This window comes from Marmota marmota, unplaced genomic scaffold, assembly GCF_001458135.2.
Source record: "Marmota marmota marmota unplaced genomic scaffold, marMar, whole genome shotgun sequence".
NCBI lineage: Eukaryota > Metazoa > Chordata > Mammalia > Rodentia > Sciuridae > Marmota > Marmota marmota.
The window spans coordinates 1,949,959-1,972,862 of NW_025999896.1; the positions used below are offsets into that span (position 1 = coordinate 1,949,959).

The following is a 22,904-nucleotide window of genomic DNA, read 5'->3' on the forward strand; positions in this document are numbered from 1 at the left end:
GGTAGTCAGTGACGGGTATGATCCAATTGCAGTGGTACCAACCTAAGACAGGAGGCTGACGCCTAGAGGTCAGTTGATCCGATGACGGGTAAGGACCATATGTTGAATTGGACTGCCTAACAGGCACGGTCCCTAAGCCACATTGCTTGTTGTTTAATTAAACAAAAAGGGGGAGATGCTGAGAGCCACGGCCGAGTCTGTATGGCCCCTGGCATTTTGCCAACAGTATTGATTGACAGGCGAGGCATTACTATCCGCCTCTGCCGCAACTTTTGAGTTCTCGCACTATTTTGGAGTTCTCGTGGGGATTTCCGGGGATTCCCCGAGAGTTCCCATTGGTTGGGGAAGTGCAGGAGGAGGGATTTCCGGGAGAGATATTTCTGGCTGGGGGTTCCTGGACAAGCCGCGTGGCGTTCGGGAGGATTCCCCTGGAGCTGTGTGAAGTGTTTTCCTGCAGTTCAAAAATAAAGTTTGTTCCTGCTTCAGTGGCTCGTAATTTGTGCCCAGCCAGACTGCGGCACTATCCTGCTTTCCCACTTCTATTTAGGGACAATTAATTTAAGAGTCCTTAAATTAATAAGAATGAGAGGAGAAAGGGGCAGGGTGATAGAACACAGCAGTTAATACTTCACCAAACCATTATCTGGCCTAAGTGGGTCCAATTGGTTGTATTAGGTACTGCTGCCCCTCCCCACAGATTTTTATTAAAATGCAAATATCACCAGGTATTAGATGAAAGCAGAAACACTTTAATGTACATTTATTGACTCTGTTATTTCCTCCTCCACCCGGAGAGGCCCCTCCTGGGCATAGATGAGGTGAGTAGTGGCCCAAGAAGGAAAGGAACAGACTCAGGAGGTCACAGGTGCAGTTGTGTATATCTACTTTTGATTTTCCCCTTGGCCACAGGGCTCCAGCCAAAACAGTAGCTCTGACCTTCAGAGGTGGGTGGGGAGCTCGCGTGGGCAAAGACAGTGGGAGAAGTAGGAGTTGGAAATAAATGCAGGTATGGATGTTTATGTGACAAGCTAAGCTATGTATGGGTACTTTCATGACATCACAGTCTTGCTGGGTGATCCCCTGGCCTTGGTGTGGGTCCTGCTCCGCCACATACTCCACAGCCAAGCTGTGTGCACTCTCAGGCACTCATTGTCTCCTGGTCAAAGCCAGGGCTGCCCAGTGGAGCCAGGCCTTGTTCTGACTGTGGGTAAGTGCTGGAGGGCTGGAGGGGTAGTGTTTTTCTTCTTCTTGGGCCTATCATCCTTAGACCCAGCTCTTCTGCTGCCCCAGCGACTCACTGGACGATGCCGGAGAATGTGTTAATGGGCATCAGAAGGGATTTGGGCTTGGCTTTGGCCATTTCCATCTCCTTCTGCCCTTGTAAACTGAGCCATGACGTCTTGGACTTCTGGGCCCTGGAACGAGGCTCTGGGCAGGGACCAACCTCGAATCTGTGATGGGGAAAGACCATGTCAGGGCACCCATGTCAGGGATCAGATCTTCCCTGGATGTTTGAAAAGCAGATCTGTTATTGTAGGGAATAGAGAGGGTAATGCAGAAGGAAGAAGAAAAATCCAGAGGAGGAAGACTATGAGCCTGGGCTGCCCAGGGGATCCAGTCACCTGTGTATCTGTCTGCTTTCCTTACCTAAATACACCCTGCTGGGGAAAACCTGGAAAGCTGCCATTAACTGGGACACAGATGCCCCAGGAGGGTAGCATGTGTGGGAGGGGCTAGTGCCAGCAGAGGGGGTTGGATCAGTGATAGCCATTCATTTGCCTCTTCTTCCTGGGTTTAAGTCACAGGGCATTGGGGGAAGCCCGTGCCCAGGCTCTGCCTCTGAGGAGGTATCTGAAACTAGCAGTAGAAGATGGCATGAGCTGGCTCCTGCTTTGGTCTGTGCCATGGGGCCTGGAGCCCTAGGGGTGGGCCCAGCTCACCTGACCACATCCCTGAAGGTACGCCGACTGTCCTTGTCCAGTGACAGAGTCAGCAGCTTCTGTTCCTGGCTCTGGATCTGGATGTTGGATGTCCGGAAGGTATTTGTCACTGTCTGTAAGAGAGACAGCTCATGAGTGTCACCTTTGCTCGGTGGATGTCCCTGCCGACATCTCCTATCTTGGAATCTGGTGTGTTTCTTCGGTCCTGCCCACAGGGTAGGACCCTGGCTCTCTTTCTGCAAGTGACTCTGAGCAGTGATAATCCTACATTAATTGCCTCTTGGTTGCCTTTGGATCGTGCATGGCTTCTGCAATTTTTTCCCCAATCTTAATTGTTTTCCTGAAACCTGAATGGAAATTGGAATGCTGTGGATGGTGTGTGCCAGATTATTGAGTGACATGAGTTAGAGGGTTCATCAATAAACATTTTCCAGTCACCTCCTGTATGTTGCTATGTGTAGAACCGGGCAGTCATTCAGAGGGTTTATAAGTCCTGGCCCTAGTTCTCAGCATGAAATTACACACAAAATTATTTAACTGGGGCATAGAGAGAGGGTCCAGAAAGCAACCAAGTACACAAACCTCAGACCAGGCCAAAGTAAAGCAGGCCCCAGGCATCTATCCAATCCTCCACCTGAGAGGGCTGCTCTGGAGACCATGGGGTAGAGGACTTGGAGCATTGTGGGTACAGGTGGGACTTTCAGAGGGCTTTTCTGTGTCTCTAATCCCTTCCACACATGGGTAGCAGCTTTGGGTAATTTGCAGCCCTAGAACTCTGAAGTTGCAAGAGTCAGTTCTCAATCCTGGCTGTTCATAAGAACCACACATAAGATTAGAGATCCTTGAGTTGATCGTGGATGCAGAGGCGAGAACCACAAGTCAACCCACTATTTCATTGTCAGATAGCAACAGCAACCTGAACCGTGTCTGGGAATGTCAGCTGAACTTTCACAGTTGGGGTAGGTCAGCCAGAAGTCTGCAGGCAGAGTGTGCAAGAATCTCCCAGGAGGAGAGTCTAAGCAGTCTCTAAACCAGATTGCCCAGGTTCTAATCCTGTCTCTGCTATTTACTAACTGTGTGATTTGGGACATGTTTCTTAATCTCTCTGTGCTATTTAGAAAAAAAAATATGGCGATAATAGCAATCACTTTGTAGGACTATTCTGAACATTAACTGAGATAGCATATGCTAAGTTTTTGGAACAGTGCCTGATATGATAAAAACTGTAAGAATGGTGACTATTTATTATTATTATTATTATTATTAATTATAATTTTCCAAGGACCCAAGTGTGAACAGAGGTCTCAGTGATGAAGCCTCAGTTGTCATGGGTGTATGTGGGGTTCCCACTGTGGATTCTTTTTTTCTTTGGTTGTCTCCTAGCCTAAGACCCCTTCTACCACCACCCCATCCTCAGACATGTCAATCTGAACAGGTGAATTGTGAGTGAAGTCAGAAAGATTTACCAAAACCTTCATGGGTGGCAAGGAGGACCCCATGACAGAGGGTGACAAAGGAAAGTGGGGACTTCTCCTGGCTTTGTAACAGAAACTGAAGCAGCTTTGGTGCCTTGGGTCTCTCAGCCACAGGCATGGGGTTGCTTGTGGACAGTGGGGGCAGGGGCATTGAAACCTAGTGGGCGCTTGGTGGACAGCTAACTGGGTACCTGTCAGCATTGGGATATCACCAGGAATCTTCCAGAAATTTCTGGAGATATTGTAGGGGGTTGGAATTCTTATTGAACTGGGGCTATAGGAAAGCCAGGTACATTCAGTTGGTGGCAGTTAACGGGACCATGACTGAATTGCACCTGGTGGGAACACCGAGGCCAGCGGGGATCAGTGTCACCTGCTCAAGGTTGCACAGTGGTATGGGGCCCAGCTTGCCGACTCCCAGCTAAGTGCTCATTGCCCTGCATCAGGCTGCTCCAGGTGTGTCTAGCAGGACCTGGGTTTCCATGTCCCCACTCAGGACCTGGCCCTGTCCTCTTTATAACAAATGCAGTCTCAGGGCATCCTTCCACCTGCCCACAGTGTCAGCAGGTGCCTTTCCTTTCTCCTTTGTGTTTTGCAGCTTAGACACACCCTCCCTGCTGGACTTTGTCCCATGAGGACCACAAGATGGTCAGGAGTCTCGGACTGTAGTTTATAAATGTGGCAATGGTGGATGCCCGAGGAAAGGGTCAGATGCAGAACTTGCAAAGGGTGCACGTCCCCACAAGATGAGGGGGTGGGCAAAATGCTGCTGACGGCTTCCTGTTCTTTTCGATCACTTCTTGCTTTCCAAACCCCCAAGCCCCAATTCTTGTGTTCTTGCCTTATTCGCCATTGCTGTCCTCTATCAAACTTGCAGTTCAGTCAATGTCACATCTTTGCTGATCCTTAAACTCACCAGGCCAGTCCTCATGCCCTTGCCCACACTGTTCTCTGAGCTGGGAGCAGCTTTGCTACAGCTCAACCACGAACTTCCCCTGGCTGCCCAATGTTTACTTTCTGAGCCATTTGGACAGGAGATGCTTATGAACCCACCTGGCTTCCAAGAGGAAAGCACAGGTACTGGAATTCCCCCCTGAGTAAATCAGTTCAGAGACAAAAGGGAACTTGCTGAGGTGATAAATTTAGATGTTCAGAAAGCCCCTGACCAAGGTTGTTTAAAGAGGTCATTGAAAACAGAAGTAAGGAACTGACTTTGAAAGAGGAAATACAACATAAGAGTAAAAAGGTCCACTGTGGAGCTTAAAGCTTAAACATCATGCTACCCTTTGGGAAGGCAGATCTCTCCGCCAACCGGAGCTCTCCTACAGTGGGTGGGTGCTCAGAGGAAGTGGGCTTCTGGTTCTGGGATGTCACAGAGGGAGGACTGGTAAACATCTGGTGAAACCTGTTGTGTGCCAGGCACACTGAGTGCTAGGGGAACAGGGAGGATTAAGACCTGAGCCCATGGACCCCCTAAACTGTGGTGCCATTTCCAGAGTTGCAAATGGCTGTGTCCCCAGGAATATAAAGCAGATTATAGAGGTGGGGCCTCTCTAGCTCACCAAGGAGTGGGAAGAGGGGCCAGAATGTGGAGGGAAGAAGAGCATCCAGACAGGCCTCCCAGGGAGATGAGAGTCTCTCATCTTGCAGGATGAGGAGTTACAAAAAGAAGGTGTGAAAGAAGAAGGGAGGAAAGGGGTTTCTGGGCAGACAGCATAAGCAAGGGGTGTGACTTCCAGAACACTTCCAAATCCCTTGGCAGAGAGGGCCTGAAAGGAGAGGCCAATGCTGCAGATGGAGAGGAAGAGGAGCCCCATAGAGCCAGCCTGCCTTCCCTCCCTCCCCTGCTTCCTAGCCTAGGCTGCTCTACCACTGAGCTATGCCCCCAGACCTTTTTACTTTTTATTTTGACACAGGGTTGCACTGAGTTACCTTGAATTTGCAACCCTCCTGCCTCAGCCTCCTGAGTAACTGGGATGATTGACATGCACCATCGCATCTGGCTCTGGAAATCTTTCTGCCCTTGGAGAATGAGAAATGATGGAAGGGTTCCAAGAGTGGAGTGACATGTCAGAATTGTGTTTTAGAAAGATGACTTAGGCAGAGATGTGGAAAGTGGGCTTAAGGAACATGGGAATCGTGTTAGGGAGATCACCTGGAAGGCTACCATATTTGTCTAGCAAAGAGAGATGGATGAAGGTCTGGACCTTGGGTAACCAAGGATTTGCCTAGAACTTTCCTGGTTTTAGCACTGAAAGTCCCAGGCTCCTTCAATCCTAGACCAACTAGAATGGTCGGTCAAGAAGGAAGCCAGAGAGGAAGGGAGAGATTTGAGAAGTGTTTGATGGAGAAAACCAGAAGGACATGGGGAAATTGAGGAAGGTGTTCCCAGGTTTCTAACACAGGTGACTGGGTACGATAGTATCATTGAACAAGAGTAGGGACATAAAATGTGAATTTTTCATTCCCATTGCTAATAGCATACATAATGCTTGCTCAACAATTACTTAATCCTACCACTTCTAGACTGAGGAGGTGATAGTATTATCCTCATTTTACATAATGAGACTGAGGCATGGAGAGACTGAGTAACTTGCTGAAAGTCACATCACCAATAAATAGCAGAGCTAAGAGCTGAACCCAGACAGGTTAGCTCTAGAGACCTCTTAACTATCTGGTGTTACTGGTTTTGGTTTTAAATATCAGGGTGTTGTGGGACATTCAGTTCCCACTAACTTATTCAGAAATTCAGGGGTGAAGGTCAAAGCAGGAGGTATAGACTTGGGAGTCTTTGACAAACTGGCCTAAGTCCTTGTAAGTGGGTTTGATAATCCAGGGAACAAGAGAAAAAGTGGGACATGGAAGATTTAGAGGACAGTAATTATTTAAGGAACTGATTTAGGAAAACGAATTCAGGGAAAGAGGCCAAAATATGATGGTCAGATATAAAGAAGAAAAACAAGAAAATGGCATCTCGGATTTTTTGTATTTAGGATCCTTAAAGACTTGGTGAACGTGATTTTTGTTCCCATGGTGGAATTCATTCAAAATCTACCAACGTAATATACAACGGGGGGAAATATCTATGACAGTGCTAGAAGCCGGCTTCACTGGAGTACTAACATTTAAGTATAATTTCTAATATACATCTTTTTATTTAAAGGTAACCACTGATAGAAAAAGAAGTACATATCACTTCCAGATCATCTGCAGGGGAGGAGGGAAGGAGCAAGTAAAACCTGAGGAATATAGCATAAAGAAACAGCAAAGGACATTCAAAAAACCAGAAAGCACGGCATAAGATGGCAGAGTAGGGGCTGGGGCTGGGGCTCAGTGGTAGAGCACTCGCCTCGCATGTGTGAGACCCTGGGTTCGATCCTCAGCACCACATAAAAAAAATAAATAAGTGAAATAAAGGTATTGTGTCCAACTGCAACTAAAATAAATAAATAAATATTTTTTAAAAGGTGGCAGAGTAAAGGTCAAATAGCACATAAAGTTACCCATGGATTAAACTTTCACTTGTTGAAAAAACCAAATGTTTCACAACCGTGAGAATATACTTAATTCACATCCCTGAGCTACACACTTAAAAACAACCAAGGTGGTACATTTTATGTTACATTCTTTTTTATCCTATAAAACAAAAACAAAGCCAAAAGACTTCAGACTGAGTCTGAACAAAAACTCGATTGTATGCTATTTACTAGAGGCATATCTAAAATAAAAATAAAAATTTGGGGCTGGAGCTGGGGGCTCAGTGGTAGAGTACTTGCCTAGCATGTGTAAGGCACTGGGTTCCATCCTCAGCACCACATAAAAATAAATCAGATAAAGGTCTTGTGTCCATCAATAACTAAAAAAAAAAAAAAATTAAAAAATGTTTTTAAAATAAAGGGATGAGGATTTCTGATTTCAAAATGGCAAAGTACATATTGTCTCACTTTCCCCCTCTTGGAATCCACCTCCAAACAAGGAGGTGCATCATTGATAAGAGCTGAAGACATCTGCAGTTCTACACCACAATACTGTAGTAGAGAAATGGCAGTGGAAACTTACCAAAGAAGAGGAAGGGTCAAACACAAGGACCAAGACTCTGGACAGCAAAGGGGTATGGGCTGGAGGCTCTCAGCTCTGCAGCTGGTAGGAATGAGGAGAATCTGACAAAATCCTTCAGGTTCTCATTTGCCCTGGACAGCCCAGCCACAAGCCCTCTCCCTGTCTGAGAGGTCAGAGAAATAGCCAGAGACTCGACTTGGAGACATCACCGATGGAAGCAGATGGAGGGAAGGGCTGTGCTCCAGCAGGTGGAATATGTGGTAGTCTGCTCACAGCATGGTGAGATTCCTAGGGCCTTGCCCAACCCTGGTCCAGAGTGACACACAGCAGCAGGCCTATCCCATCAGCCCTTCCCTCCCCAAGCCTGATGGACTCTTCTGGAAAAACAAAGCTATTCTGGGAAAGAGACTACAGATACTCATGTTTGGGTTTCCCCCGTGGAATGGACCATGACCATCTGACTACCCACCATGAGGTCCACCATTGACTCAGCTTTTTAGAGCTTCACTCTTGAATTTGAACAGATATTTGGAGACAACCTTACAGAGAAGAGGGTGAAAACGGGGGGAGGGAGTAAAGAGAAGAGAAGAGAAACAAGAAGCCAACAAAAACAGGATTCAGAGGAAACAGACGCCCTTCAGGAAGTAGAAGAAAATTTCAAATAAGCCATAATTATTATCTTCAGAGGGATAGGACACTGCATTTGGGCAGCAGAATTACTACTAAAATGAATAACAAAAACAAAGAAGATTTTTTTTGAACTTTGAATATTCAATAAATTAATTGGAAGAAAACTCCGCCAAAGTCAAAGAAATGAGAAATAACAGAGAGAGAAGTTGAGAAAATCAGAGGATCCATCTAGGAAGCCTAACATTTCCATATTTGTAGTCCCAGAAAGAGCAAAGAAATAAAGGGAAGGGAATTTTAAAAAGTTGTATTAGAGACTATCTCAGAATGGAGATATGCAAATCTCCAGATTGGAAATGTCCATCCAAAGTCCAAAACAATGAAGGATGATAAGATGCCAGAGTCCTTTAGGAAATGAAATATCTAAAGCTTCCAGAGAGAAAAAACACAAGAACCAGTTTCATGCAGAGACTGGGCATAAGACATCATATTTTAGAACAGCAATATTAGAAAAGATTTTTTAAAAATTCAAATTCAAAGAAATCAAAATAGAATTAACAAAATCAAAACCATGGTGAGAAGGTCAACAAATCCCTCTTTGGTTTTGGACAGAGGAAGTGGAAAAATAATTTTAACTTATAGATTATGGTGATATAATGTATTTTCTTTCACAAACACCATACTTTGTGTTCTATAGATGGAGAGCACATCTATGTTTTGTTGTCAAAGGATATTTAAAGATTCTTCATGTTCCAGGCAATGAAGAAAATGTCAACGAATTTCAAAGAAGTCAAATTATGTCATTCAGATAGATGCTTTGGCTGCCCAGAGGTTTTGCCAACCTCAGGAATCAGGGGCTCGGTCCTCAACAGCTATGGTGGATGGGAGACAAGGCTTTGGGCCCACATGAAGCAGGGATTTGATACAGATTCCCTTCAAGGATTCTTGAAAGCTACATTCTCATTGAAAGACTAAATTAGAAAAAGGCCCTTCAGCAGAAACCGGAGGGCTTTCCCCCATGGAAGGCTGTCAGCTTTGGCTTGTGCTGTCAGTGAGGAAGAAGTTTTGCCTGAAAATTCTTAGCTCCAAGGCTGTTGATGTGGATTTGGGGTATACATTTACTCTATCTGCATGGTCTAGAAGTTTCTGAGCCAGAAAGTGTTGGAAGCCATGTATAAATTATGGGTTTGTTTGAGCCAACATAAGGCAGGAAGGCTACTTTTCTGGGAACTGCTGGGTGGAATTCCCTGGTTTGAGAAAGCCCAGATCACACTGGTGCCCTGCCTTAGCTCACAGCCCAAGGTTCGAATGCAGCCACCGGAAATGGGTGTAACCTGCCAAGCCCCCAAAATCTGTTTCCCCCACTCTTCTGTTTTCCTCAAGACGCCTGCCACACTAAAACCTTTCGATATATTTCCCCTTAAATAAAGGATTGAGGCCTTTTTCAGCTGGTCAGTTCCAGTTCCTATCAGGGCTGGGAGACCCACCAGGGTGCCCCCCCTTTTAAGATCTAACTTCTATTTTTGTCTTTTATTCTTTACTGATTATTTTCAGGCTTTTTATTTTCCCAGCCAGTTCATACCTCCAAGCAGGAAAGAAACTCGATGGTCTTTAGCCAATAATATCACCGGGGCACTTAGCAAGAGCAAAGAAAACAGAATTTTTTAGGGGGGACAGTTTTCCCACCCAGGTTTGTTACAGATAAATCCCCAACAAATATGACACGTAACTCAGGAAACAAACAAGGAATTGAACTACCATGGGATCAATGAACCCAGTCACCAGAAAGATTAGTCTCCCAGTAATGACAGAGAATGTAAATGTACAACTCAGACTATAATGTTTAAAATGAGTAAAGAAATAAAGAATATTTCTTTACAAGAAAGGAACATGCATGTTGTTTTCATCAATTCTACACCCCCCTCCCATATTTTAATATTTCTACAATTAGGAAGTATTTTTGCAATCAGTGTGATAAGAGAGCCTTATTCCTAGTTCAGGAAACATTGTTTCTTTCTTAGTAGTGTACACAATTATGGTATGTCAGACATAGGTCATGGATAATCATCTCAGAAGCAAACATGATTGAAGGAAATTGGAAAATTTTGCTACATCAAAACATAAAGCTATTTTAGGTAAAAAAAAATATTAAACAACAAACTTGGAAAAGCATTTCCAAAATATAGGGCTGTTAGAGTCTGTAAACAAGTAAAAAATAACACCTGGCATTTTGCCAGGGGAATGTTAGAGTTCGTAAACAAGTCTGGATGGTGCCTGGCAAAATGCCAGAGGGAGTGGTTTGAGAAGTAACAAAAGAGAGCCATTAAGTGTAGAGATTCCTTATTGGTTGACTGATGTATCTAGTTTATGCTAATTAGATAAGCTGTGTGGAATGTATAAATACTGCTCCTGTCCTGCAATAAACGGCTCCTACTCCCGCTGTATCAAAGTACACAAGTTATTCGTCACCCCCCCTGATTATTCTGCTGCAGCCATACTCCGGCAGATGGTGGCCCGTTACAGGGAGCCCCGGGACACTCGGGGGTAAGTGACGAAAAAAAGCTGCCCGTCCAAAGATAGGACGGGAGCAAATCTGCTCGTCCTTAGATAGGTCGAGAGGAAAAATGGCCATTTCGAGAAAATGGAGAAGATTNTTATTTTGCTGCAGCCGGACTGCGGCATAGGGCAAATAAAGGGTTAACATCCTCATAAAACAGGTACACAACAGTATTAATACAGGAAATATAAATTATCAATAAATATAAGAGAACTTTCAATCAGTAATTGGTAAAGACATGTCAATTAAAAATGAATTGACAATCAGATTTGCAAAAATGAATCAAATCAATTTATATATTGATTGTGCTGTGAGATTGGCATTCACATACAACCATGAGTGGAACTTGGAGAGCAATTTGGCAAAGTACATGAAAAATTCTAACATATGGATGTCTTTCAACTGGAAGATTTCACTACTAGATATTTTTAAAAAGGCATTTCCATGATGTTTAGCACATATTTAACCCTAAGGAGGTTCCTCACAATATGCCTAGGATAAAGAAAAATGAGCACTTCCAGGAATGGCCTATAAAAATCATTTCCATAATTATTCAGGCATATATAACCACCATATAATAAATTTTGAATGGAATATATTGAAGGACACAAAATATATTTAATGACATAAAGAAGGTGCCATCAGGATACATACACAGGGCTTTAGTATATTTTTTAATAAAAACATCATTACAGACCATTATGTACTGCAGTTATCAAATTATGTAAAAATAGATAGAAGAAAAGGCTAGGGGTTTACACCTGAAAATGTTAATGTCATCCTACACCAGGTATTGGGACTACTAGTGAACTTACTTCTTTGTGTTATTTTTGTATTTCCCCAAATAAATAATGAAACTTTTGTTTGTGGGTTGAGACCTTATCTTGAAAAATGTTCAAGAAACAGAAGGACTGAAAAGTGACCATTGGTTTTGATAACAGGGAGGTGACTTTGCCACAGTCAAAGGAGATGGTTTTGGGCAGAAAAGTCTGGAAAGGGACTGGAAGCTTCTAGAGGCATCTTTCAAAAGGCTTGACTGAGAAGGGAAGAAAGGTGATACAGCAGGTCACTGGAGAGGTAGTGGGGTCCCAGCAGAGTTGCTTTGGGGTTTTAGGATAAAAAAAGGCCTGAATATCTTTACTGGATGTGAAGAAGGAGCAGGAGAGAGAGGAAGAAAGATTTCAAAACAAGAGAAAAAAGAACTGCACACTGGTAGAGGGAGTTGAGAAGACAGGAAAGGGTCTGGGTGAGCTGGGAGGTCGTGAATTTGCCAGGGCTTAGCCAACACGGATGCAGGATTTATTTCAGAAGTTCTCAGCCACAGGGGCATACGGACTGCTGCGTAGGCAACTTGATCTAAAGCTAGCGTCTGCTGGGAGCTGAGGGTGTCAACTTGACCATGGAGCATGCTGATTACACCTGGACCTAATGAGAGGACTCCAGGATCAGGCTGAATAGAGAGTGAAGTTCAGATAGAGAGAAAATGGATGGGTCCTATGTCTCTATCAGTACCAATCAAGGCCAGGTAAAGGGGCAAGGGTGGCTGTAGGGTGACACTGTTGCAAGAGCTGGTTTGAAATGGTCAAAGGCTGCGCTGGGTTGTTGAGGAGTCTGCTGTATAGTGCCTGGGGTGACTGGATGAGGGTGCATTGTGTGGCTGTCTGGGGAAGTCTTAGGTCCTCAAAGAGCCAGCAGAGGGAGGGCATTGCCTTAAATTTTCAAGTGCCTTATTTGTACCAGATGGTGCTCAGTATTTCAGATCAATGGGAGAATGGATTATCTCCCGTATGAAGCTCCACTTCAGCAGCAAAGGTAACAAGCCAGTTCCCCTTTTCTGGATGCGCTCTCCTCAGGGATCCCAGCCACCTACCCCATTCCCATCTCATTGTCTCCCTGTCCCATTCCTCCCTGTACTTACAGAGAAGGACTTTCCTGCCAGGTTGGAGGACTTGACCACCTCGGTCACACTGACATTCAGACATGTGTGGTCCATAACTGGAGCAGCAATTGGGGGGCAGTGGGGGAACCCTGAAACTGAATGAGATGGGGATGACATGAATGAGTGTCCAGGGAAACAGAGGAGTTGGAGATTCTGGTCCCTGAGAAGACAACCATAAACCCACCCTCCTCCCTTCTTCCCTATTTAGCCCCCTCCCACACCCTGCTTGTCTAACACTTCCTGATTCCATCTTGGTCCTACCCAGTCTCAACGCCTTCCTCAACATCCATCTTTCTTCTCGGAAAATCAACAAGGGTTCTGGAAGTCCAGACCCAGCAACCATATTGTGGACCCAAATCCCTACCCACCAACCTTTCTTTATCTCTTCTTGCACCCATTTTTTCAAAGGAAGAAAGTTCTGTTGAACTTCTCTGCAACTATTGGGCTTGTTAAGAATTCAGAGAACACCTGGCCCAGGTAACAGGTAGGTCAAGGTGTCTAGGAGGGTCTTGGTCCAAAGAGTTGAGAGAGTTTCTTCAACTTTCTCAATAGTGTATAATATGTCAAAAATCATAATTATGTGGCTGCTGCCAGGTATAATCCCTCCCTGCCAACTACAGAGGGTTTTTAGGTGTTTGTGCCTCCAAAGGAAGTTTTGGCATCACCACACCAGTCCTGGGAGGACATTTGTGAAAGGATACAGTTAACCATGAGGGCTAACATTTATAGTTTGCTATATGCACACAAATTAGTGTCTATTAACTCTATTAAAATCTCTTGAAGTGAAGAGGTTGCAGGTGACTTGACCAGGGTCACACGGATGACCTTATTGGCAATTGAATAGGAAAGATCAGACTTAGCTTCTTCAGTAGCATTTCAGCCTGAAATATTTGTTTTCATTCTGTGTTTCTTATGGAATATTCCAAATTTTTTTTTTGGTACCAGGACTCTGTCTCTAAATTTTCAATGACTTTGCTTTCATCCTACAGCGTCCCTTTTCTGTCTGCTGTGCATTGTGTTCTTAGAAAAGCATCACAGATTCTCAACTTCTTTGGTATCTGGTGCAAAGAAGAAACTCTAGAAATAATATCCGTTTCTGATAAAATCGCTTCTAGGCAAGTGGAATTTGCAGATGACGCGTGAAACTTTCTCACAGCACACATTCTGTATGTGTACAAAACCTGTACACAACCACTGAGCCACATCCCCTACACTTTTTTATTTATTTATTTTTTATTTTGAGACAGGGTCTTGCTAAGTTGCTTAGATCCTCACTAAGTTGCTGAAGCTGGCCTTGAACTTTCGATCCTCCTGCTTCAGCCTCCCGTGCTGCTGGGACTACAGGCGTGCACCACTGCGCCCAGCATCATTCATTCACTTTTAAAACAAATGTTAGTGTGTAAAGGAGCACTTCATTTATTCAGCAAATGTTCACTGAATATCTACTGTGAACCTAGACATGGGGTGGGGCACAGGGAATAGAGTGGGGAACAAAGTATCTTTCTATGGGAGTGAATTTTCTTGTTTGCTCAGAAGTGATCTCTAGAAGCATCTGTGGGTCACATCCCTGAAGTGAGTTCTGGCCACCCTAGGAAGGCAGTGTGGAGCAGTGGTGAGGAATGTAGTGTGAAGGTGCCTGGGTTTGACCCCCGTTCTGACCCTTCCTCAGAGGTCACCTTGGGTAAGTTATTTTCTTTATTTTAGTTTCCTCTCTAGTAAAAAGTTAGTAATACTAGTAATACCTATCTCATGGGGTTAACATGCTTAAAGGAGTTCATGGGTCGAACACAACACCCTTCCCCACTTTTATACATGTGTGGAATGGTTGGTAAGTCACACTGCTGTCCTTCCCATTATTCCAGGAGACCAGGGATCTCACAGTGAGAGCTAATATTTATAATTTATATGCACATACATTGGTATCTTTTATTATCTCCATTTTTTTTTGCAGCAGTGTTCAAAATCCAAAATTTCCACACTCCTGGATTACTCCTGTAATCCCAGTGCTCAGGAGGCTGAAGCAGGAGGATGACAAGTTCAAAACCAACCTCAGCAATTTAGTGAGGCCCTAGGCAGTTTAGCAAGACCCTGCTTCAAAAAAATAAAAAAGGCTGGGGATGTGGCTCAGTGGTTAAGCACCCTTGGGTCCAATCCCTGGTCCAAAAAAAAAAAAAAAAAAAAATCCAACATGCCTAAACAACACAACCCATCCTGCAGGAAAGCCCAATTCAAAGGTGAGAGGTCACCAGCAATGCTTCCTTGGGTTCCTCCAGATGCAGAGGTGCAGCCTCCAGGTCTGTGCTGGAGACTGGGGTACTTGATAGGAAGTCACCTGAGGACAGGGACCATGCTTCAAACAGCACAGCATGGGGCTCAGCTCAACCCAGCCTGGGTTCTGTGATGGTGGGGATGATGTGGGGTCTCCCTCCCCTGGCTCCCCCTGGCTCCTAATGCTTGGTTCTCTCCTCTCCTCTCTCCCCACCTTTCCTCTTCTGATCCCTTCTCTTTCTTTGCTTTGTATTCCTAGCTCCTCACCTTCCGTTTCACTGGCTGGAATGGCCTTCAGGACCAGCCCAGTGGCCCTCAGGTTAACGGTGACCTCTCGGGGTCGGTGGCTGAGCAGGGCCTGGGGAGAGGGGATTGAGCAACAGATGGGGGCTCTCCGGGTGTGCCCGCCCCATGCATCCTCACATGCACAGTCTCACTTCCCCTGGGCTTCCCACACCTGCCCTAAGCCTCTTGTCCATGTCACTGATTCCCAGAAGGGACCAGCAGAGAGAGTCTTGGAGTGTTACTAGCCCCAGCAAGCACAGGCGGCCTCCCAGTCCCAAAGGAATAAGACCCCAGTGCCATCAGTGCAAGCATGTGGTCAACGGGGGAGGAAGAGATTTTTGAGCCAGGGGACAGCGCTCTTGTTTCTTAGATCTCATCATCTCCTGTATTATAAGGTGAACCTTGACCCACCAGGACTTGCAAAACCCTCTGAAGATGTAGAAACTGGTGGCACCTTCCAGAAAGGGGAAGAAGTCTCCTTTGGCTCCATCTGCTTCTCTGTCCCCCACCCCATGTCCCTGAGGACAGTTCTATCAGGTGTCCCTCCTGGCCATGTCCACATACACTGACCTTCTGGTAGCACATGGAGAGCTCTGCACCGGGGCCCTCGGTCACACCTCTCCTCCGGGGTGAAAAGCCCTCTGAGGGAAAATGAGCAGAGGCAGGAGATGTGAGATCCCAGCCTCCACCCTGACTTCACCCCTTGCTGAGGCCATAGCTGAGTTGCTAGATTGACCAGGTAGCTCTCCCTGGACAGAAGGGCAGCAAATGGCGGGTGGGTTCCATGCTGCCTTTTGGGGGATCTTGGAGGGAGGGGAGGGCAGACCTGGCATTCAGCAGAGGCGTGGGGTACAGCAAGGATGGATGAAGTGGTGTCACCGGCTGAGAGGTGGGAGGAAAAGTGTGCGGGTATCATTTTCCCTCTGGGAAAAGGGAAGTAGATGCTCACCTTTGGGGATCTTGGAGTCTTGAATTTTCACCTTTAGCTCAGTGAGGAAAATGTCCTCTGTAGGGTCCCGGCTCAGGTCGCTAAACATCTGAAGAGAGGAAGAGAAGGGAGAGGGGATAGGAGGGAGGGAAGAAAGAGAGGAGATATGGAGAAGGCTGTTTCTGACTCCACAGCCTGAGGATGCCCAGAGAAGGGGCAGGTGTCCCCCACCCAACCTGCCCAATGCTAGATTCTGAGCTGCATGAAATGACTACCTGGGTTTGAATCTATCCCTATCTACAGCAACATGACATATAGCCATGTGTCATGTAACCACAGTTTGGTCGTCAATAGGATACATATCAGCAGCGGTCCCACAGGATTACAATGGAGCTCAAAAATCCCCATCACCTAGAGAGGCAAGTGCATGGGACAGCATCTTATTCATATGCTGGTGGCAATGCTGGCGGAAAAAAACCCTGTGCTGCCAGTCATATAAAGGCATCATACATACAATTATGCATATAGTATTTGAAGATGATTATACATGATTATGCTACTAGGTTGCATATTACACTGTTTTAATTGCTATTTTAGAGTGTATTCCCTCTACATATAAATAAGAAACAGCTCCCTGTAAATCAGCGTGCCCTGATATGCCAGCAGACACTTTATACATCTCGTGTTTACCAAGTTTCTTAAGTGCACATCAAGATGCCATGTAGACTGGTGTAAATTCATTCATTCTAGAATGTTTTCACAATGACAAAATCATCCAAAGGCAAAATTCTCGAATCATGTCTCTGTTGTTAAGGAGCATATGAATCTTTATAAATATTGGAAGAAACTATGGCTAAAAACCCAAACTACCTAGTAACCACTACCGTCTAAAGGGGCAGGGAGGGTGGGAGACAAAATTCACATTGAGGACCAGGGATGGCTGGGGGAAGAGGAAGGGTGTCTGGACAACATGAAAGAGTGACCAAGGATTTTTTGAGGACAGGAATGTGGAGAGGAGAAATGAAGCCTCTTAAGGCTGGGAGGGAGGCCATGGTGTGTCCTCTTGACCATTAGCAACTTCATGGATGCTGATGTCATTAGCCAATATGCAAGCCATGCTACATGACCATGATGGGTCAAGACAAAACCGGACCACTCCACAAACATGTCCAAAAACAGACACAAACAGGGACATTGTGCAGCCACCCCCCTGCCCCCCATGCCAGCAATACAATTCTTTAGCTGACTTCTTAGCTTCTCTAGTAAAAATTGCTGAGAAGCCCAGTCACTCACTGACTTACTCCCATTTCTTGCCAGCATCCAATTCAAGAAAAAAGACTCTTGCTTTCGGGAACCCTCCCCCAAATCCTGGAAAAGGAGCCCAAATTCAAGAGTTAGGTTCTTCCTGGCAGCCTGTTGTGATGCCCCATGGCACCCCTTAGTGGGCATTCTCCCTCATTGCAACAAGTTAGCAAACAGCAGTTACCAGAACTCTCCAGACCCAGGGTTGAAGAGTACTGAGAGATGCCAAAGCATTAGTTTTAAGGTATCTGTGTTGACAAGATGTTTATTTCCTTTGCCATTGTGAGATGATTGTGTTTTAGTGTTTTATTTTGCTTTTTGGAATTCCAGGAAAGGACCTAAATCCTGTATTTAGGTCAAAATCAGGGAAGCAGTAAGTAAAAGATCTACTTCAGGATGCAGACTAAAGAATAAAAATTCAGTAAGATAGGAAGCTGGAAGTAGAGATGGATGTGAGGTATCAGTTAGCAGGTGCCTGCAGAAATGTCAGGGCATGTGACCTTCTCTAGAATGTGAAATGGGGAGGCAGGCAAATATCAATTAGGTTTTCAGTAGCAGGGTGACCCCAACTGCACTCTGGGATGACATATCTATAACCAAGACTATATCACAGTGGTTTGCTGGGAGACTGTGGGTAGATTGGACCTTTGGATACAGGAGCTCAAAAGAATGAAGGAACAAGGGACAGAAACCCAGGAGGGCTCAAGAATTTCTTTCATTGGGAGACCCTTCTGTACTGGACACTCTGGTGGGCACTTGACACACATGATCTCATTTAATCCTTATGGCCATCCAGGGAAGTAGGTCTTTGGCCTTATTTGAGGGGTCTGAAAATTCAGGCTCTGAGTTGTTAAACTTGCCCAGGGTCTCAAGTAGCAAAGCAGGGATCCTAATCTAAGTTCTTCACACTGTCTTGGCATCTTTTGTATGTCCACCACCTTGCCCTCATCTTTGCCATCTCTTTACTATATTTTTCTACTCAGTCGAATTCTCACCGAAACATTATGATAGGTGAAGATTATATTCCCATTTTAAATTTGGGGAAAATTAATTTTGGAGAGGGAGTGGTGCCCATGATCTCAAAGCCAGCAAGTGGAGGAACCAGAGGGCACAGCCACGAATGTTTTACTGGCACATAGTGCCTCTAATTGAACATTCATTCCACCAGTTGATCCCCCAGGACCACAGCGACACATTCTCGCATTTACTTTAGTGCTCATGCACGACTCCATGCACATCTACACATAGACGCCAAGGATGAGTGGACAATTACTTATTTCAAAGGATGCCTATTTTGGGTAAGGATCGATGTATTCTGCAGGAATATTACAGATCAGTAGATGACATGCTAGAGTCACGCCTAGAACTTTATGGTGACACGGAGAAGCAGTATCCAATCCAGCTGGGGTGAGAGTAATGTAGGTCAGGGCAGTTTTATATAGGATGGGAGAGTCATGGTGGGGGGTGAAGGAGGGAATATGAGGTGGGGGAGAGATGGCATTCCAGACCTAGGGAACGTGTGGATTCACTCAAAGGTAAGCCAGGTGCAGTGGCACATGCCTGTAATCCCAGCAGTTTGGGAGGCTGAAACAGGAGGATCTTGAGTTCAAATCCAGCCTCAGCAAAAAGTGAGGCACTAGGCAACTCAGTGAGACCCTGTCTCTAAATAAAATACAAAATAGCACTGGGAATGTAGATCAGTGGTCAAATGCCCCTGAGATAACACATGTTAATGATCTCAATATAGTTATTCTACAATGCTTACACGTTGCAAAACAACATATTATATGCCATAAATACATAGAGATTTTGTCAACAAAAACTAATAGTCATATTAACGCTAACTCATAGTTGTCCTTTATTAAAGAAAAAAAATGGAATATGAAGTATTTTATAATCCCTGTTTCCTGTTGCTGTATAATATAAATCCAAAAGCTGTTTGTTAGATAAGTACATTTTAATACTATCTGAACAAACCCACCTCAATGACAAGTCTTAATATAACTTAAAGGGGGTGGGGATGTAGTCCAGTGGTAGAAGGCTTGCCTAGAATGTGAAAGGCCCTGGGTAACTCAAATGTCTTTATTCCTTATGTGAATTATTAGCCATCTCTCTCTCTCTCTGTTTTTTTTTTTTTCATGATATCTCCTGGTAAACCTGTTCAATTATGAACCAGAAACATATCTGGACATTTTGAATTAAAACAGAGCCTTAAAATAATCTGCAAAACAAAGCAGGAGCCAGGAACAGAATTTTAAGTAAAGATGCTAAAAGAAGGGATTGATGGGGACAAGCAGGATGGATGGCAATGAGACTCCTTCCCTCCTGGTGAGGGATTTAGGAGTCCCCATTCTATAGTGGTGCTGCCTGTTGCACCCCGGAGCTCAGACCATGTGCCTCCTGGAGCTGGAGCTTTAAGGGTTTGGGCAGAATAAAGCCAGGATGCAAGTGTATTGGCCACTTCTGTTGTCTCTGTAGGAAGGGCCACTAAGAAAACACCAATGATCTTAGAGCAGAGAGAGAAAAAAAAAAAAAAAAAAAGCCACAGCCTTCCCCAAATAGGTCCTTTCTACCTGGATCAGCTCATAAGAACTGGGTAATCCTGGGAATTAAAGGATTTAGGTCAAATTCTTTCACCATTGAATGCCACCGAAAGTGTGGAACTTTGAGACAGAGAGGGGAAAAGAAAGTCAGAGAGAAAACAGAGACCTGAAAAAAGTCTAATACTTCCAGTTTGCTCCTACCAAGCCCTGTTGCTATGCATACCCTTAAGGGGAAAATAAGTGGGAACTTCATTATCAATGGGCTCAAGGCGCATGCCTATAATCCCAGCAGGCCGGAGGATTGAAAGTTCAAAGCCAGCCTCAGCAACAGTGAGGTGTTTAGCAGCTCAGTGAGACCCTGTCTCTAAATAAAACACAAAATAGGGCTGGGAGGGGGCTCAGCGGCTGAGTGCCCCTGAGTTCAATTCCCAGTACCCCTCCCCCACTCTCCAAAGTTTGTTTTGTTCCTTTTCTGTTACCAAGACCAAATGATGGTGAGGGACAGGTGAAAGCCAATGATAGAGGAGGAAGGTCCAGGAGGAAGTGAGAGCATTTGAGATGAGAGAATAGGTGAGGGATTCTGAACTGGAGGAGGAGTCTGCGAAGATGGGATGGGTGTAGATGCATTTCTGGGTGTGGGTAGGGAGTTTGGGGGGACTTAATAGTTCCCTTTCCCTTTGTTCAGTGGAGTGGGTGGACAAGTCCTTTGCTGAATGAAAGGTTGTGAGGAAAGTGGCGGAAGATTGGAATAGTCATTGTCCCAGGGTAAGAGGGAGCTCACCAAGGAAGCTCCGTGGGCACTGCAGAGGGTGGACACTAGGAATGTGAGGAGACATCAAGCCAAGGGGCCTCGGAAGCCCAACTTTAGCAAAATGTAGGGCACATCGTAGCACTGATCTGGGCTTGGATTTTGGCAGGAGGGGAGAGAGGAGAGAAGGCATGGAAAAGAAAGCGAGGGACCAGAGGAGAATGGTTCAGATGACAAATTGACTAGCGGGGAAGGAAGTGGGGCAGCAGGGGAGGGTGTATGTGAGAATGGGCAGCAATCTAGAGGTCTCCTGGAGTCTGAAGCGAGGTGTCATGGGGGAGAAAATGAGAGAGCCTTGGAGCAATGGGAATTCATGACCAGAGGCTGGAAAACAGAATTCAGAGCAGACGGTCCCTGATTCCCAGCCATCTGCTTGGATCTGAGGTCTTGGAAGTTAATGATGATCAGATTCATCCAGAGATTAAGAAGTTAAAGTTGACAATCAAAAGTATTTGGGTTCATTCATGATTTGCAGCCTGGTGACCAGTGCTTCCCTAGAGCCAGGATACTTAGGTGGTAAGGTCTTGGGGTTCTGCAGGCTGGCATGGTAGCCTGGGAGCCCTGTTGGTGGGGGGGACTTACCTTGACTGTGTATATCTGGAAATAGATGGGTTGGGTCCCCATGCGAACATAGTAGGTGATGACATCCAGGATGAACGGATCCACAGTCCGGGATGTGTCCAAGCAAGGAGGCTATGGGGGTGGGGGTGGGGATATCTTGAGCCATCTCCCTCCAGGATACTGTAGGAGGTGCCACATTCCAAAGCCCCCACATACACTCTATGATGGACAAACCCCTCTGGTCCTTCAACACACTCCAAACCTTTCTGACCACCAATCAAAATATACTTGTTCAGAGTTCCATCTCCCCAGGAAATCTGTTCCATTTCAATTCCACAGAGACATATTGAGCACCTAAAGATGTAAGGCGCCATGCTGGATGCTGGGAAGAGGGAAGATTCTTTCACAGATAACTCAAGATGAAAGAGCCTGTTGGGATTCTAGGTTTGGATTGGTTACTCATTTTTGAGGCCTGAGTTTCCTTCAAGGGAAAACAAGAGGTTGAACCATGTGATCTTTTTGTTTTTGAGCTCTGAAGCTCTCTAAATCTATTAATTAACTAATTAATAAACGGGTAAAGTGATACATTCTATGTTACATATTTTTTACCATAAATGTAAAAAAAAACTAAAACAATCTCGACACATCAATAACTTCCTTTTATATTAGAAATAGGTTCTCCCAAATGCAATGGGAGAAAGATAACTATTCCCAACAGCAAGAAACACTATCGAACATAAGGAATAAGTTTCGTGAAAAATGGGCAAAAGCTCTGTGATGAAAACTACAATTATACTGATGGATAAACAAGAGGTTTTTCATAAATAAAGAGTTATATCCCAGAGAGGGGAAACTTAATACATTCAAGATGCTAATTCTCCTCTAAATTTAGCCATCAAAATCCCAAAAGAGTTTAAGAAAATAAAACTAAAACTTGAAATGCAATTCTAAAGTTTATAAGGAAAGATAAATAAACAAGCTCAATCTGAAAAATTTTGTAAAAGAAGAGTAAGTGTAACCTTACCCTGCCAGATATTAAAATAGAAAAGTGTTAACGTGTACAGAATTGCGTAGATCAACGGAAGATAATAGGTATCCAGAAATAAACTCCAGCATATGTAAGAATTTATAAATGATAAATGTGGCATATCAAATGCATGAGGCATGATGGTTTATGCAATTAAGAGCTTTAGAAACAACTGGTTAAACCTTTGGGGGAAAAAAAACTCCACAAAAATTATATATTTCACACAAATCATTAAAATTAATTGCAGATGGGCTAATTAATGAAATGCAAGAATAGAGGCACTAAAAGTGTTTTGGGTAAATTATCAGTGAATATTTAATCTTGGCAGAGTTTTTTCAAAGCATGGCCCCAAAGGCAGAAGCCATAAAGAATAAAAGTGAAACGTCTGTCTACACAAAAATGTTAAATTGTGCAAGGCAAATAGCTGATAGGTAAATTACAAAGAGAAAAAAAAGTCTGCAACATCTATGACAGTAAAAAGGGTATAACTCTGAATACATAAAGGCCTTCTCAGGCCAGTTCTCTCCCCGCTCCCAGACATACTTGGGCTATGGATGAATGGTCTATTCTTTTAACAGAGAATGT

General features: G+C 44.6%; 1 protein-coding gene across 7 annotated transcripts in view; it reads right to left on the reverse strand.

Moving 5' to 3' along the window:
- Window positions 1-728: 728 nt before the first annotated feature.
- The window catches only part of Pik3r6 (phosphoinositide-3-kinase regulatory subunit 6), a 60,195-nt gene continuing 38,019 nt past the window's right edge, over window positions 729-22,904 (reverse strand). For all 7 annotated transcript variants that reach the window (XM_048798057.1, XM_048798060.1, XM_048798059.1 and 4 more), the window contains 7 exons: window positions 21,314-21,424; window positions 16,100-16,187; window positions 15,721-15,791; window positions 15,133-15,223; window positions 12,577-12,692; window positions 1,941-2,053; window positions 729-1,451 (listed from right to left, as the gene is read on the reverse strand). In XM_048798057.1, the coding sequence (XP_048654014.1) occupies window positions 1,295-1,451; window positions 1,941-2,053; window positions 12,577-12,692; window positions 15,133-15,223; window positions 15,721-15,791; window positions 16,100-16,187; window positions 21,314-21,424 (747 nt within the window). In that variant the 3' untranslated portion in view covers window positions 729-1,294. The remainder of the gene's footprint in view (window positions 1,452-1,940; window positions 2,054-12,576; window positions 12,693-15,132; window positions 15,224-15,720; window positions 15,792-16,099; window positions 16,188-21,313; window positions 21,425-22,904) is intronic.